General features: G+C 39.1%; 1 protein-coding gene across 1 annotated transcript in view; it reads right to left on the minus strand.

Moving 5' to 3' along the window:
* The window catches only part of gnrhr4 (gonadotropin releasing hormone receptor 4), a 51,301-nt gene that overhangs the window by 9,903 nt on the left and 25,208 nt on the right, over positions 1-16,190 (minus strand). The window contains exon 2 of the mRNA XM_087797073.1: positions 1,754-1,958. Coding sequence (XP_087653199.1) covers positions 1,754-1,958 — 205 coding nt within the window. The remainder of the gene's footprint in view (positions 1-1,753; positions 1,959-16,190) is intronic.

The following is a 16,190-nucleotide window of genomic DNA, read 5'->3' on the forward strand; positions in this document are numbered from 1 at the left end:
CTCAAAACAGTACATACTTCAAAGATCAAGACAACACCGAGAACAACACAGGAGTTCGAGAAATTCAAGGAAAAGCCTGCACAAATAGAAACGTCATTTCGTATTGATTCTTATTCTGAATTGTTAAGTTGTTGCTTTTTTCTTAGTGCTTTTTTTTTAGTTTTTTTTTTAGATAATATAAAAGTGCGTAGTGGTGAGCCGGCATAACGGTTGTTTGTTGTTGCTGTATATTCTTTGTGTGCGTACATATCACAGTCCAAAAAACCTACAGAGGTTCTTTGAATATTCAACATTGTCTCAAGGCCACGTTCACAAGCTTTACTCTTTAAATTAGGCTAATATGTTTTGATTATAATTGAGTGCTTCTTAGCGTCAAAGCTAACACCCAACTCTATTGTAAAGTGAATATCATTTTTATAAATCACTTCCATGACCCTACTTGCGGGGACTAACATAATAACTGGAATATGTTAAGGTAGTCGGAGCCCACATTTACACATGTGCAGATCAACATCATCACAATCCACTACATATCTAAAAAAAACAGATACATCTACAAAGACCAGTGGCCTGTTGCACAAAAGTAGAATTCCGATATAAATGGGCTTGGTTAAACAAATCCAAAACAAGGGCGTCCAGGCTTTATTGGCTTCCTCAGTAGACCTAGGGATCTATCGCATATTCTCAGATTCACCATGACGACCAATTGGTGTTCCTTTTCCCTGAGACTGAAACATTGATCAGTTATATTATATTTTTCTTGGAGGGTAGTAGGATAAAAACTAAACTCTAAAACAACAAGCAATTTCTCTGACCTGAAGTAATGCCACGCATCAACCGAGGCATCATCCTAAGTAGCTCATATCTTGGCAGATAACAAGAGCCCCCTTTACAGATGATGGTGTAGTTAAGGAGCGTGAAATCAATTTATTTAACTTCGCATCAATTTACAGAAATACCAAAATGGTTAGAGGCAGATGCTCTATTGCTGCTTGACTTGACAAGTCTGCGGGCATTAGCAGCTAAGAACAAAAGTAATTACACTTGAGAAAATAACAATGTGCTTTTGATGAGCCACAGGCGACTTCTATCAACACATGAAATTACCAAGCTATTTTTAAGGTCATATACATCTCAACTCAGAGGTTTGTGGCCCCTGCAATTTTGTAATTGAAACACACATAAATACATTGTTGTTTTCTTTAAGAACTTCTTACAGGAGAAGGTTGCATTTAAATTAAGTGAAATCAATATAAAAATATTATGCAGTAAACACTGATAATGGCTTTAAATTTGAAGTTATAAGTAAAAATTGTCTCGATATAAAATTCAAGTGCTATAGAAGGATAAGACAAAATTGTACTTTATAATCAACAGTCCAACGCCATATTTACTAGTTGGAACTGACGTGGAACTGACGTGTTCAATAAGTGCTCAACTGAATAGTACACATAACTGCGTTAGCTAGTCAATAACAGTGCAGAACTGCACTAAAATGTATCACCGTGAAATACTTTTTAATCCAGTGTTGTCTCTTTTTACAGGGAGGAAACAATTAATTATCTGCTTTATGAAAATAAACAAAATAAAAAGGTGAATAATAATGTTTGCCTGAGGTGGAAAAATGTGTTACGGGTGCCATTTTTGCATAAACAGCTTATTTCAAACTTAAAATAAACACTTATTCGGTGCATCGGTGACCTGGATATGTCAATCCACATTAATACTTATTTTCCATAAAAGACATACTCACATGTATTGCCAACCATGCGGCTGGAGATCTCGATGAGGATCCTGGTGTAGCAGACGATCATTATGAAGAGGGGAAGGAGGAAGAGGCACACAAAGGTGAACATGTTGTAGAGGGTCTCTTGCCAGTGCTTGACGAAGCTGCCGCGGGTGGTGCACTGGGAGAAGTTTTCTGGGATGGTGATCGTCACTTTGTGGAAAATAAAAATCTGTATAAACACAGAATATTTGGGCTTTAGAATAGACAAGAATTCCATTAGAGAGACAAAGTGACAAGGAAATGACCTAGCGATCCAGTTTTCGGTGAAAATGTAGACAAAACATCACATTTAACGTGACTTGTGTGCTTTTGAGTGCTTTGATTGAATGTTTACCGTTTCTCACTCAGACAGAAATTACATGTACAGGCATAACAGGAGGAAAATGAATGGCTGCCATACTTTTAAAGCATGGAGCTCGCAGAAAGAGACAGTGATGCTGAGAGCAAATAATATTTCTGAGGACGGTGGAAGTCATCGTTTTATTTACATACTTCTCATGTATGTCTTTTTGATGTACAAAAAATGCAATTTACCACTTAATATATTTCTGTATGTCTGAGCAAGATATGTTTTAACTATGTTGCTCAAATGACTGTTTATTCCATTCATTCCTACATCGGGGAAGAGAACCAATCATGTGACCTTCCCACATGAATGTCACCTAAAGTTGCTCATTAGTTTTGCCACGACATTACAAATACAACTTTCTTCCTTTTCTTTTTAATTATTGATCATCATCATGCCTAGTCTAGAATGTCTTCATTCTTAACATCATTTCTAGCTCTTAAATCAAGCCAACACATGCGAGAAAGAGTATGGAATGTGTCTTGTCTGTCTGCCACGTGACCTTTTACATTCCTTTAATTGTACTTTTACATTGGCGGCTTTATATTTCTTCTTGTTCTTTATCTGTCAACCGCTCAGTGGATTTTACTCATCTATTTGCTACATCTTTTACATTTTGTTCCTGCTTTTGTGAGATACATGACATTGTTTGAATTCATTATATAAGGCACTTCAGTCTTCAGGTATGAATGTGACATGTTAGGAAAACCAGTTTAAGGGGTTTAAAATAAAAGTATATAAAAAAACCTGCTAGGGATGTGTACTAATACTGTACTTTCTAAGACACCTGCAACCAGACCTAAAAGCAATGCAGATTTTGCTCCCTGAATCCACGTGTATAAAAAAGAGACAGTCTCACACAAACACAATTTAGCCTCAAAATTATACTGACAGAATGTTTACCTCCCTCCCCCCTGACAAAAAATATTTTGAACACCTTCTTTGCCACCCGTTAAGAACTTTTGCTGCTTGAAAAGTACTTTGGTTTGGCATCGGCATCTGATAAGGTACCCATCCGCAACGACCGCATCCTTGGTGGGGTTGTAAACATAATGGCCCATCAAAGAACAGCTGAGTATAAAGTGTTGTCTGTTTAAAACACAATGTGTTAAAAAACAAACAAACAGTAGAACCGGCAAGCCTTAAGAGCTTTATTCAGTATCCTGGCAGCTTTCAGGGCGGAAAGACACAAGCACAGGATGTACAAACATTGTGCGTCGACTGCCAATACTGTAAGGGGAGCCATTCCAGTGACATGGGCTGTGATTGAAACCTGCTTCACAACAATAGCTTATCCCAGAAGGACAATTGGGTATCTTCTAAATGACTGTGTACCTCTGTTTGTTGAAGGTCCTTAAAGCTTAGGGACATTGCTTTAAAGTTAAAGACCCATTTTCTCCCCGGTTTTCAGTAAACAACAGAGCTCTGTGAATCCTCAGTGGATCCTTCAGAACCATAGATGTAACCACGTCGTTACATTTCAACGTTTACCTTTGTCGCATTATAAGACATGAACTCCAAGACCAACATCAAAACATAAAATTGATTAACTGTATTTGTTATGTGAATAAAAACGAACATACTACTGTCCATCATGGATGATGACAGTCATCCTCTCAACACTGTCATCAGTGAGCAGAGAAGCAGAATGAGTGCACGAATGCTCCTACCCAGGTGCAAAACTAATAGACTCAAGGATTCATTCATTCCTCGGGCTATTAAATTGTACAATTCTGAGTTCGGGGGCAGGAGTGGAGTAAAAGTATCTGGATGTTCTGTTCAATGTTTTTTTTATTTTTCTTTGATCTATGTTCTTTATCTTTATCTTTAGGCTTAGATTTTATCATCTTGTTCTTTAACTTTATTTCTCTTTGTTCTTGTTCTTATTTTATTTTGATTTATTTTTTTATGAAAAATTGCTGTATTTGCTGTGGCTATTGGAAAAAAACAATTTCCTCCTGAGGGATCAATAAAATTCTACCTTACCTTACCTTACCTTAATAATTTGAAAAGCCCACAACACAAATATACATTTACCATTAAAAAATACTTTATTAGATGATACTTCAGTGCTTCATGAGAAACTTCTGACAATCTGGATTGTTAAAATATAAAGGTATTACTGTATATGTATTTGGATTTATGCTGAGATTTCTATTTTTACTTTTTGGGGCTTTGTGGCTTTCATTCATTACTTTTCCTTTTGATGACGCTCATCTTAGCTACTTGGAGCAAGAGGCCTGGAACCGTTGTCATCGCTTGTACCATTCCCCAACTCCAAAAGGAGTACTAAAGATAAAAATGAATTCACCTGACAATCATGACTGGGCCAGGGTTAGGGCCAATTTAGAACAAGAGGCCATCATTCATTTGCCTGGGATTTGAATATTTTCATTATGTTTAAGATATGTAAGTAAGTAAGTAAGTAAGTAATATATATTTATATAGCGCTTTTCGAGACCAGGGTCACAAAGCGCTTTAACAATCAAAACAATACTCAAAACAGTAGTAAAAAGGCTGCCTTGAGCAGCTCCGTCACACCAAAAGGTCAAAAATCGTCAAAACTCCTTTATACTTATTTAATCCCCCCCCCCTCCCCAAAAGTTAAAAAAAACATACTAAATATGAAAATGTTTTAATACCCATTTAAAGAACACTAAAAACCTGTGTGTGCAGAACATTGCACATTACGGCGACTCACAGCAAAAAGGGTTTTCTGCCAGTGCAAGCAATGACATTTTCATTTTCAAATTTGACAATTTTGTCCATTTCGTTTCTAGTTCGACAGGCCTTTTTCCCATTAATATACGTTCATTTAAAACATCAATGAAAATAATTCCAGACAGTCCCAGAAGCGATGTTAGTCAGTCCAGCTTTGATCATACCAGCTGTCTGCTATTTAAAAAATGCATTGTGTTGTACCAACATTTTTAAATTTTATTACCCAGGTGCACTATTTATAGACTGATTTAACTGGATCTTCTCAGCTCCAACACAGGGGAGCATATTGCTTTTCCAGAAATGTCCAGATGAATGTGTTAAAAGACAGTGGGTTATAATGTATCTTAAAGAAAAATGTGCTAAGAAGTATATACAAGAGCAGCAATAAATATATAACATATCAAAATGTAATGCTTCAGTTTACCAGCAATACCAGCTGAAATACGGATCAGAACCCTTGCTGACCCAATGTTCTATGGCAAAAGACTACCCAACTGACACATGGTGGTGGAAGAAGTTCACAACCAGGTTTGCCAAAGCAATCTCACAAACTCAGCAAGGCTGCTGGATGAAGTGGGAAGGCGTGGATGGGAGGAAATGAACATGGAACAAGCTATGGAACCCAGAGTCCAACAGGCTATTTTTATTATCGAGCAACATATGATGTTCTCACCCCTCCAACCAACTGACATCTTTGGTATCGAGAGGACCCAGCCTGTCACCAGTGTGCAGCCCTGGCATACCTTAAACCTGATGTAGTATCAAGTAATATCTCACTCAAAGTACAGGATTATGTTGTAATTTGCTGCTTAGAAACACCCTAAGAGAGTCTTAGTGGAGTCATATAATACAATAAATTAATGAACCAATCCTAGTACTTTCTTTTAAAAAAAGGTTAATGATAACTATAATGAATTTTTGCCTCTCGAGTGGACCACTTGAAATAGGAATCCAACTGGCTCCCTACTGACGACTATGGTAATTGAAGTGCTGAGAAGAAGCATTATCTGTCTTTGTAATTCAGCAGAAAGTAATAATAAAAAAGGGATGATGAGTTCCTGGAGTAGTGGAGTAGTAAGTAGTGTGACAATCTTCTAAAATGTCAGAAGGAATTCAAATATCTTCGAGGCTAAAGTTTGACTGACTAATTTTTAAGTTAATGACCATATTGATGCAATTACAATCAAAGCAGCAATATGAACATTTTTTACACACTTTCAAATTGAACGAATGAAGTAGAACTCTGTAGGTATTTTTTTCTATCTGGGGTTTTCTGTGAGTGTCATGTGACCACCAAACTGCTTTATAGCAAAGAGTCAAAGAAAGCGTTTTCACATGAAGTTCTGAGATATTTTTTTAATGAAGGGTGATACCTCACCGACGGAGACTGATCCGTTCAGAAATAGCTGCGACTTGAACACCAAAAAAAAATTGCTTGCGCTCCCATAAGGGTGACGTCTCCTAGACGTGGGTGACAACCAATACCTACAGTGACAGCATCTTCTGTGTGAATTGGTTGTCACCTTGCCACATCTTGCGGTGTGAGAGCGCAAGCAATTTTAAGTCTCTGCAGCGTCTCTGCCAGTGTAATACAGGTCAAGCATTGTAGCTTTGTCTTAAGAAGGTTGCAGAGACATCTCTGAGATAGGCCCTTTTATCCATCCATCCATCCATCTTGGGCGTAAAATGAAGCTGTGCAAGTGTGCACAGTCTGTGTGTGCCTGTAATTAAATTATATTAATATATTTTTCATTACGTTACAACCCTCTGTAAGCTCTGATGACAAATATCACTTTAGAATTATTGGAGCTTTATTGAGGGAATCAATTTGTATAAGGCAGCTACCTCGTCTCCAAGAAGCGGGACCTTGTCTGTCATCTCATCTTCTACCGCTTATCCGGTAGCTTAGCGATTCAGGTCGCTTGGGCAGCAGCTTCAGCAGGGATTCCCAGACTACATAGTGCAGCCGTTTCCTGGGGACCCCAAGGCTTTCCCAGACCAGCTGAGAGACACAGTCTTTCCAGCTTGTCCTGGGTCTATTCCGTAGTCTCCTACCGTTGGGATATGCCCTGAACATTTTAGCAGGGAGATGTTCTGGATGCCTAAGCCACATCAACTGACTCCGCTCAAGAGGGAGGAGTACCCGTTCTAGTCCGAGCCTCTCCCAGATAACCTGGCTCACCCTATCTCTAAGAGAAGGAGAAAACTAATTTCGGCTTCTTGTACCCGCGACCTTGCGCTTTCAGTCACTACCAACCGTTCGTCATACATAGGCGAGGGTAGAGACATAGATCAGCTGATTCACATTCGGTTGCAAACCCTTCAAGCGAGTGCTGAAGGTCACGGTCTGATGAGGCCAACAGGACCACGTCATCCACAAAATGCAGTGATCCAATCTTAAGCCCAAACCAAAGCCCTTCAATTCCCTGGCTACGCCTAGAAATTTCGTCCTTAAAAGTAATCGGTGACAAAGGTCAGCCCTGACAAAGTCCAACCCTCAATGGGAAACGATTCTAACTTAATACCCGGAATTTACTGTCAAGTTTAGCGAGAACTCTTTAGATTTCGGTGTGGCTCATGAGTAGAGAATATAAAGCTAGAGAGAGCTTGACAGTACTACTTCAATCATATGTATATCCGTGCTATTGTGTTAAAATGTTGTTAAATTATGATGACTCGACCATGTGTCTCTACCCGTTTGAGTGGTGATGCTGTAATTAAACAAGCAAACACTTTATGTTGCTTCTGATTGGTTAGTATTGCATAGTGCCTTCTGTGATTGGCTAGATTTATGCAAAAAGGACCAAATGGGTATTATCATGGAACAAATAAATGAAGGGTATTTAATGGGGTAAATATAAGCATGAAAAATGGTGTGGTGCAAGAGTACGTGAATGTCACACTCAAAGCATGACACATGGTCTGGCTACGTTCTTTTAAATGTCAGATGTACATTAACGTTATGCTGCTGGACTTGCATATTATTTTACTGTGTTATAGTTTATTCAACAAGCTTCTGACTTTCTGCAGCTGCATGAGTCCTCAATTTAATCTGATCTCACTCATCTGACTCTTTCCTTTTTACTTTACTCAGAGTCTGAGGATGTACAGTGATGACAGCATTTTTCTCTTAATGAATACTGACAGGTTCGGTGCCTGAAAAGACCTGCATGAGCGCGAAAATCTCCTCCACACTTTCATCAGCAGCGATGCATTAATTCGATGACATCAGTTGAAACAAGATCAGAACAAACTGGCCCTTTCCTTGTTTTACGGCTCACCGTAGCCTTCAATAAACACGCTGAACTTCAGTGAAAAGATTGAATGCTTTTATGCCGGGAGATATTCCTTATCGCTGCAGGCGAAAAGCACTTCATACAGGTGCACATTCTTGAAAGATTCAAAGCCCACAGGTAGAAAATGAGATAAATTTAAAGAGCCCACCTATTCCAACGCTCCTCTGGGTTTTCTTTTTCATTTACACATTATGTGCTTTTTTCTTTTACCCCTGTGCCGTTCAGAAATTACACTTAAGCTGAAGCTGGAGAATTTCTGTCTGAATTCTGAATTATTTTAATACAATACCCACAGCAGCTTTTTGAAAAAAAAAAAATTCCCTAATTTGGTTGACAAGAATGTCAAGACGCTACAAATACTAAGCAGCGAAAAGAAAGTGAGGTGTGATCAACAGCTCTCCAAAGAAGAAAGGTGAGTCAGAGTTTTCCGTTAAAGAGTCAACTCAGTCTACACTGGGGAGACAGACTCCCACACAGTTTGTTCTACAAGGAGTAAATCGAAGGAAAGGGAAATTATGTGAACATCTTATTTTATTAGTTTGATTAAGAACCATTTGTCGCTGGTTTCCGCATCATATATGTTTCAAACTTGTCTTTGTGTTCTTAAGAAAGACATAATCTTGTGTCCAGGTCTCCCTCACACTCTACCTGAGCACCTCACCAGGGAAGCAGACTCATCCGATACCCAAACCACCTCTACTGACTCTTCTCGACTTAGAGGAGCGGCGGCTCTAGTCCAAGCAAGCAATTTCATCAGGACAAAGGGTAAGAGGGCACGAGGAGGAAGAGGTTCTCGTGTCAATGTAAATAATTTGAAACAATACAGTACATTGTGGAAAAGCAAAAATATCAATATGCCTTCAGATTACGTGTTGTTTTAAAGAGTCCATTTAAGCGATAGTTCACCCAAAATTCAAACTTAACATCCATATACCTCATTGGTGCTCGTATCTAATTGGAATTGTTCCGGAAAACAAAGTAGTACTTCCTGTATCAACATAAACGGTTTGTTTTGTTTTAGATCGTGCATCGTTTTGTAATCACATTCAAAATGTTGTGTTTTTATTACGAACCCAGCTCATCGGTGTATAGAGAGATAACAGGAATAACCAGAGGTAGTTATTTTCACACAAAAATAGTATTCAAGTTAATTAAATTCACATACAGATTAAACAGGAAGTTACTGAGGCAGGAGGATGTCTTCAGCAAAAATATAAATAGAAAGACAAATACAAAAAAAGAAAACAGGAATAACACCTCTTGAATACCACATTTTCAACAAAATACTTGAATAGTGGCTCATGGCTGTCAAAAAGGCATACAAAGGAAATTCTTAACTCAGGTGCGTAGACCAGGCAAAACCAGGTAATTTTATCCTCATAAATAAGAGTTAACTCAATGCTAACAATGTTACACTCGCAAAAGATTGGCAAGGGGCCGTGTTGGTAAAATGGGGGAGACTGGAGGTCACGTCCTTCAATTCCTGCATAGCATAGGAAATGTATTGAAATTTAATCCGTACTGCTGTCAGACAACTGGAACTATGACGTGCAACAGTCCTACACAAGAAAATGCAAATCCGTGCTAACAAGGTATTACTGTTACAGGCGGTAGAGCCAAATGACAAGCTTAAGCAAATACATTTTTGCATTAAACCAGCTGGAACAAAATTCTGAAAATGAAACATTCCTCAGGAGAGTTTTTTTTCAGTGAAGAGGCAGCGTCAGGGAACTAAACAAACACAATGTGAGAATCTGAACACCCCCCATGTGACGTCGGAGTTAGCACAGGTAGTCCATAAGAGAATGTCTGGTGTGGAATCTTGTGCAATCCAATATTGGTCCATTTTGCTTCCACGAGGCATCACTTACTGCAAATGTTTACTTGACCTATTGACCAACTATGTGGCACCACTACTGAATGACTTTCAACCAACCAACATTTTCCAGACCGCATGCTTTTAAGCTCCGCAATCAAACATTTCCAGACAGATGGAATGGAAGGGATGGGCCAATTTTATGGCCACCAAGTATTGTGTATCAGACAAAGATACCATTTCTGATGCCATAGCCACCATTGATGATGCTTTGCTACAGCTAACATGGCAATAAATATGGTACCGTCTCGATATGATTCATATTTGTTAAAATAATGAAAAAAAAGGATTATAATAGACAACTTTTTAATTATTTATTTATGTATTTTTATATGTTTTGCATGTATTTATGGATGTTTATATGGATGGATGCTGCTGGACAAAATAATTTATCTGTCTGTCTGTCTCTCTATCTACTGTTTTAGTTTACTTATTCATTGCATTCAGTCGACAACCACTCAATAGTATGTGTCACATGTATGAGATGGAGAAATGCTCCTCACTGTCCGAAGGCTTTGACCAGGAATAAAAGACGGACGGGAAAGAGAAACTTTCCTAAATAAAGCATCATAGAGGAGAAGAGAAAATCCCTAAAGGATTATTTTTTTAAAGGAAAACACCAGAACTAGAGCAACAAAGCCTGAAAAGGATTTAGTTGGGGAGAACCCAGGTCAGGATTGAAGGTGGTAACTATACGGAGGCTACTTCAACTACCCCTGAAAATCCACGATGAATGGTTCTGATACAAGACTTTACCTGTACCTGTACCTCTCTGATCCACAGCATCAGACAGACAGGTCATAAGGTGTTTGTGTAATCCCATGCCGTTGTTATGTACTAAATCAATCACAACATTTACGCTGCTAATAATGTGACATCTCTACTGGTCTTCAAAAATAAAAATAAGGCTTGTCTAACGGCTAAATAACAATCGTCATGTGTAATAAAATGACAAGCAGATTGATGGATTCAATTAGTTTGAAGCTGTTCTAAACAGACATCTTCCAAGAGATGGCATCAAGGAATATACTTCTGCTATATTCTTGTGATGCCCATCTTTTGTTCAACTATGTATAGTATTTAATATATTATCTGTTTTATATATAGTTCAGATTGTTAGTTTTTTTGACACTACAAGATTAAAACTGGTAATATATGACAGCCAAAGCCCCCCCCCGAAAGCATCTTCGCTTACAACTACATGACTAAGAGCTCTTGTAAAAGCATCTATGCAGGACATCTAAAACAATTGTTGTTGGCGCAATTTTATTTCCAAATTTCGTCGAGAGTTGGATTTTCAACTCAACATCCTCTTGAATATAGTTTGCCTCTTCCAACCTTTATTTAAAAGTAACAATTTATCACAGTGGGTTTTCTTCAGTCTTTTTCCACCGCATTCACAGGACACACGGTGCTTCATTAAATATCTAGATCAATCTAATAACATTAAGAATTAAAGTAGTATTACTAGACTGTTAATCAATTAACAGTAGAACTTTAAAGGTCAAAATATAGAGATCTTCAATCTTCTTACAAAAAAATAAATATTAGATAGATAGATAGATTGATAGATAGATAGATAGATAGATAGATAGATAGATAGATAGATAGATAGATAGATAGATAGATAGATAGATAGATAGATAGATAGATAGATAGATAGATAGATAGATAGATAGATAGATAGATAGATAGATAGATAGATAGATAGATAGATAGATAGATAGATAGATAGATAGATAGATAGATAGATAGATAGATAGATAGATAGATAGATAGATACATACATACATACATACATACATACATACATACATTACGTTACATCCTTGTTCAAAGACTCATTCTACTTGACTGCTGTCCGGATGATGAATATTGTTTAATTAACCCCTGTGTTGTCTCAGGTCATTGTAAGGTATTACACTGCTCTGATAATATATGATTGCGTGTTTTGGTGTTTGTTTTCAATACAGCTATGTAATAACTGCATTCGTGACTCACGGCACTATAATATTGTGACAGATAGTGGAACTTTTGGCATAAATCATCAGCACTTCAGCCTATTAGTGTTGTTTATTGCCGCCTTCATTCCGACTCGAATGAGAGGAGAGGTGTTAAAGTAGGGAGGATGAGCAAGATAAAACACAAATAAGTTACATAACTCTCTTCACGTTTCCCTTTTTCTCTTCACAGAGAAATCCAAGCAAAATGATAGTAGGGTCTCCATCGAAAATCAAAGATAAATGCTTAGCTTCGGAAGGAGCACACAGACCAGACAAATATCAGCTATATGCCACTGGCAGTCTTCTAACAAATATATCAAGATGTAGCATTGAGCCCAACAAGGCTGCTAAAACGGAGTCGATTCTTCTCGTCTCTTCGGACTCGATGCACTGGAACTCCTCGAAGCACTTAACAAAAACTTAAAAACTCGATCTCAATAGAATATTTTTTAAATGTTTGACGACCTTTGAATTACTATAGGGCCTATAGTAATTCAAAGGCCTATAGTATAGGCTATACAGAAAGTTAATATTTGTGCAGCTTTTTCCCCTCCTCACTTTATCTCGCATGGGGAATTTGAATGAAAAAAATAAATTAAAGTTAACAAATTAAAATCTAATGAAATGCATTACTTTACTTTTACCACCATTGAATTACTTGTGTTCCAACACCCTCTCAGTGAACTCATTACACAAGCTGAATGTGATCTCATCATAAACTTTAAATGAGTCGCAGAAACGGAATCATGCGTTCACCTCACTATGTCCGAAGGTCACATGAACGTCTACAGGTATTCCTATCACGTGATACCCGTGTCTCATGATCATGCATATTCCATAAGTACCTCCCGACCCATGTTAATCCTGAAGAGATTCTTTCCAGCTTAGCTGGTTAATGGTTATTTTGAGCAGGAGAAACCTAATCAGCACATTTTCCTTCGAAGATATTCAAATAGGGGAAGCGATTAACTTTATTGAAGAGCGGTTAACAGGCCTTGGTTACAGGTGGACGTATGGAAATCAATTGTCATCAATTGATTAAAAAAGAGTAAACAAGTAAATGATGTACACACATTAGCAGACGACGTGATAATATTTGTTATATTTCTGGGCATTTATCGTTTATTTAAGAACCTACACAATACCGTACTTACATCGCTCATACTGCACAGATCAAAAACAACATCACACCGTATCCAGGAACCAGCTTGTCCTCACAAGATATGCCGTGCCAGCGCTAACACACTCATACAATTAACAACTGCTTTGCTATTACCATTTGAAAATATATCATTGGTGCCTTAACGCTTAGCTGTCTTGAACTGGAGCGTAGAAGGAACACATGAATGTCATGTCATATGATCCATCTCGAGATATGAATTTTAGGAGATACGAAACATCATGAGACATAAGAATAACGGCATTCCAGAATCTCAAAATAAACTCTTTTTTTTTTGCATGTCACAGAGGCTCTGTATTTTGACTTTTAGTACCGTACATCTTTATTTAAGACTATCTCGTAACACTTGCAGAAGCCAAGCTCTCAAGGTAAATTATATTTGATGAGAAAACTGTTGACACTCAAATGTTTCAATTTTTTTTTTAGCTGTAGTGGAATGTGAATTTAATTTTAAACTAAATGCTATACTTGGTAGTTAAGCTAGCCACTACAGTCATTCTGAGGAGACACTTTTTATGTTTGTATATTTTAAAGACTACCATCTATGTTAATCTATTAAAACAATTAGATGCTTTGAAACAAATCCATACATTATATCTTATATCTCAAAATGAATTTGTCTGCTCCCTTGCGTCACAGTAGGATTTTATGGCTCATGTGGGATAATTTATATTCCTGCAGGACACAAGTGTCTAACATAATGAGAAAATATTAACATAGGCTTGTCCAGGATGGTTCCTTTAAATAATAATGAGTGGAGATGACACTCATTTTTTACAATGTCCCGTATTACAGTCAACGGCTATTTCAAGTTTGATGATGAAAAATGTTAGGAAAGGAAGAGGTGAAGGACTGACATTTTTATTAACAACCACTTTCATTTGCCACTTATTGTAAGAAATGTCTCTTTTGTTCGCCGGTTGGATGGTCTGTCAGTAAAAGACTGGACCAGACTTTATCACACATTATTAAGCAGTGCCACGGAGGACAGGTACTACGGAAAAAATAATTTCCAGACATGAACACGCTCGGCAACTTAACAGCAACACCTGAAAAAAAAAACAATCAAGCCTTTAAATGTCATGGCACTCGTAGACCTTGTTAGTTGTTACCGTTAAAGGTTTTTTATCGGTTCTTGATCGTTAGGCTGGCAAATGTATTTTAGCTCTGGCTAAATCCCTTCTTCGTGTGACATTCATGTATTCCCTTGAGTCTGTGAAGGCAACATTAGCTGAAATAAACCTCTTTTGAGTCCCAAAGATGGTCAGTGCTCCTTTTAACTACACTTTTGAAGCCATTTTTTTCCGGTAACCTTTAAAGAAATGGCTCATGAATCCATGAATCAACTGCCTCTGACTGGTCTTAAGAGTCTCTCATTTCAAACCTCAGGTTTTCTTGCCTTGTACAGTCACTTCTATTCATTCAATTGACATGTGACCTCTCCATTGTATACATTTCCTTTCAACTACAAGTATCAGCTTGATGGTGGCGTGCTATTGGCTATCTTGACAAGGTAGCGAGATGTGAGTAACGAAAAGGTTGAGTCCATAATTGTGGCCATGGTGATGATCTAGACAGGAAAAACACGTGTTCTTTGCCATTCAATTTTATTATCTTATTAGGCAGCTTTGTGCAAAAACAAGCACGGCAGCATTAACTTCATCTACCCTTGGATTCCCCGCGGTCGGCGCCAGATCGTACTCTACTCTACCGTGGTAACTATACGTGACTGGCTCAGTTTATGTGTTACCTTCGTTCTCGTATTGAAGTCTCTCGTTGTTTTTTCGGACCTCAGCTAACTTTTGTTCCTCTGCCTGCAGTAACTCGGATCCCTCACTCCAGCTCGCCGATCTCGCTCTCCCTCCGGCTTCCCCTTCAACTACCTGCTTCCCCTTCGTTCAATAAACCCCTTTTGTACTCTCTGGAACTTCGCCTCTGTCTGCTCTTGGGTTCAGCATCGCAGAACATAACAGAACGATCTGGCCAAGATGGACCCAGCGGACATGGCAAAAGTCCACGGAGCTCTCGCCACTCAAGGCACTCAGATTGCCGAGCACAGCCAAGCCCTCCGGGACGCTATGGAAGCCTTCAAAAACATCGCCACCCGAGTCACTCTGATGGCCGCACAACTGGATGCATTGGTTCCCCACACACCGGAACCCCGACTGCTTACGACTCCTCCGCCTGCCCCCACTTCCCCAGCACACCTGCCACGAGCCCGAGAACCTCTCATTCCTGCGCCCGAACGCTACGCCGGGGACATGGGTACGTGCAGGGCCTTTTTGATTCAGTGTTCCCTAGTCTTCAGTCAACAACCCCTCACCTACCCCACTGAGAAGGCTAAGATAGCTTACATTATGGGGTCACTTAAGGGGAATGCCTTAGCGTGGGCCTCAGCAGTATGGGACAGTGATTCTCCAGTCAGGGATAATTTTGATCTTTTTGTTGCGGAAATGAGGAAGGTTTTTGATCACCCCGTGGAGGGAGGGGACACCGCCAAACGCCTTATTTCCTTACGCCAGGGCTCTCGCAGTGTAGCTGAGTTCTCCGTAGAGTTTAGGACTTATGCAGCAAGATCGGGCTGGAATGATAAGTCTCTACGTGGGATTTTTCTTTCTGGTCTCAGTGAGTCCATCAAGGATGAGCTGGCTACTAGGGAGGAGGCTGAGACTCTGGACGAAATTATCTCCGTTTCTATCCGGCTGGATAACCGCCTACGTGAGCGGCGTAGGGAGAGGACAGGGAGTTCCATATCCCCAGCACTCTCTACTATCCATTCCTCACACTTCCCGAGGGCTACCCCCTCTGCCCCCGTGAGATGTGCTGTGCCCGAAGAGGAACCCATGCAGCTGGGGCGCACTCGTCTCACCGAAGCTGAGCGGTCCCGTCGTTTAAAGAATGGGGTGTGTTTGTACTGTGCACAACCCGGACATCTCATCTCCACCTGTTCGTCACTGCCAAAAGACAAGGCCCAGCAGT

Source organism: Callionymus lyra, chromosome 8 (genome assembly GCF_982586985.1).
Source record: "Callionymus lyra chromosome 8, fCalLyr1.hap1.1, whole genome shotgun sequence".
Taxonomy (NCBI): domain Eukaryota; kingdom Metazoa; phylum Chordata; class Actinopteri; order Syngnathiformes; family Callionymidae; genus Callionymus; species Callionymus lyra.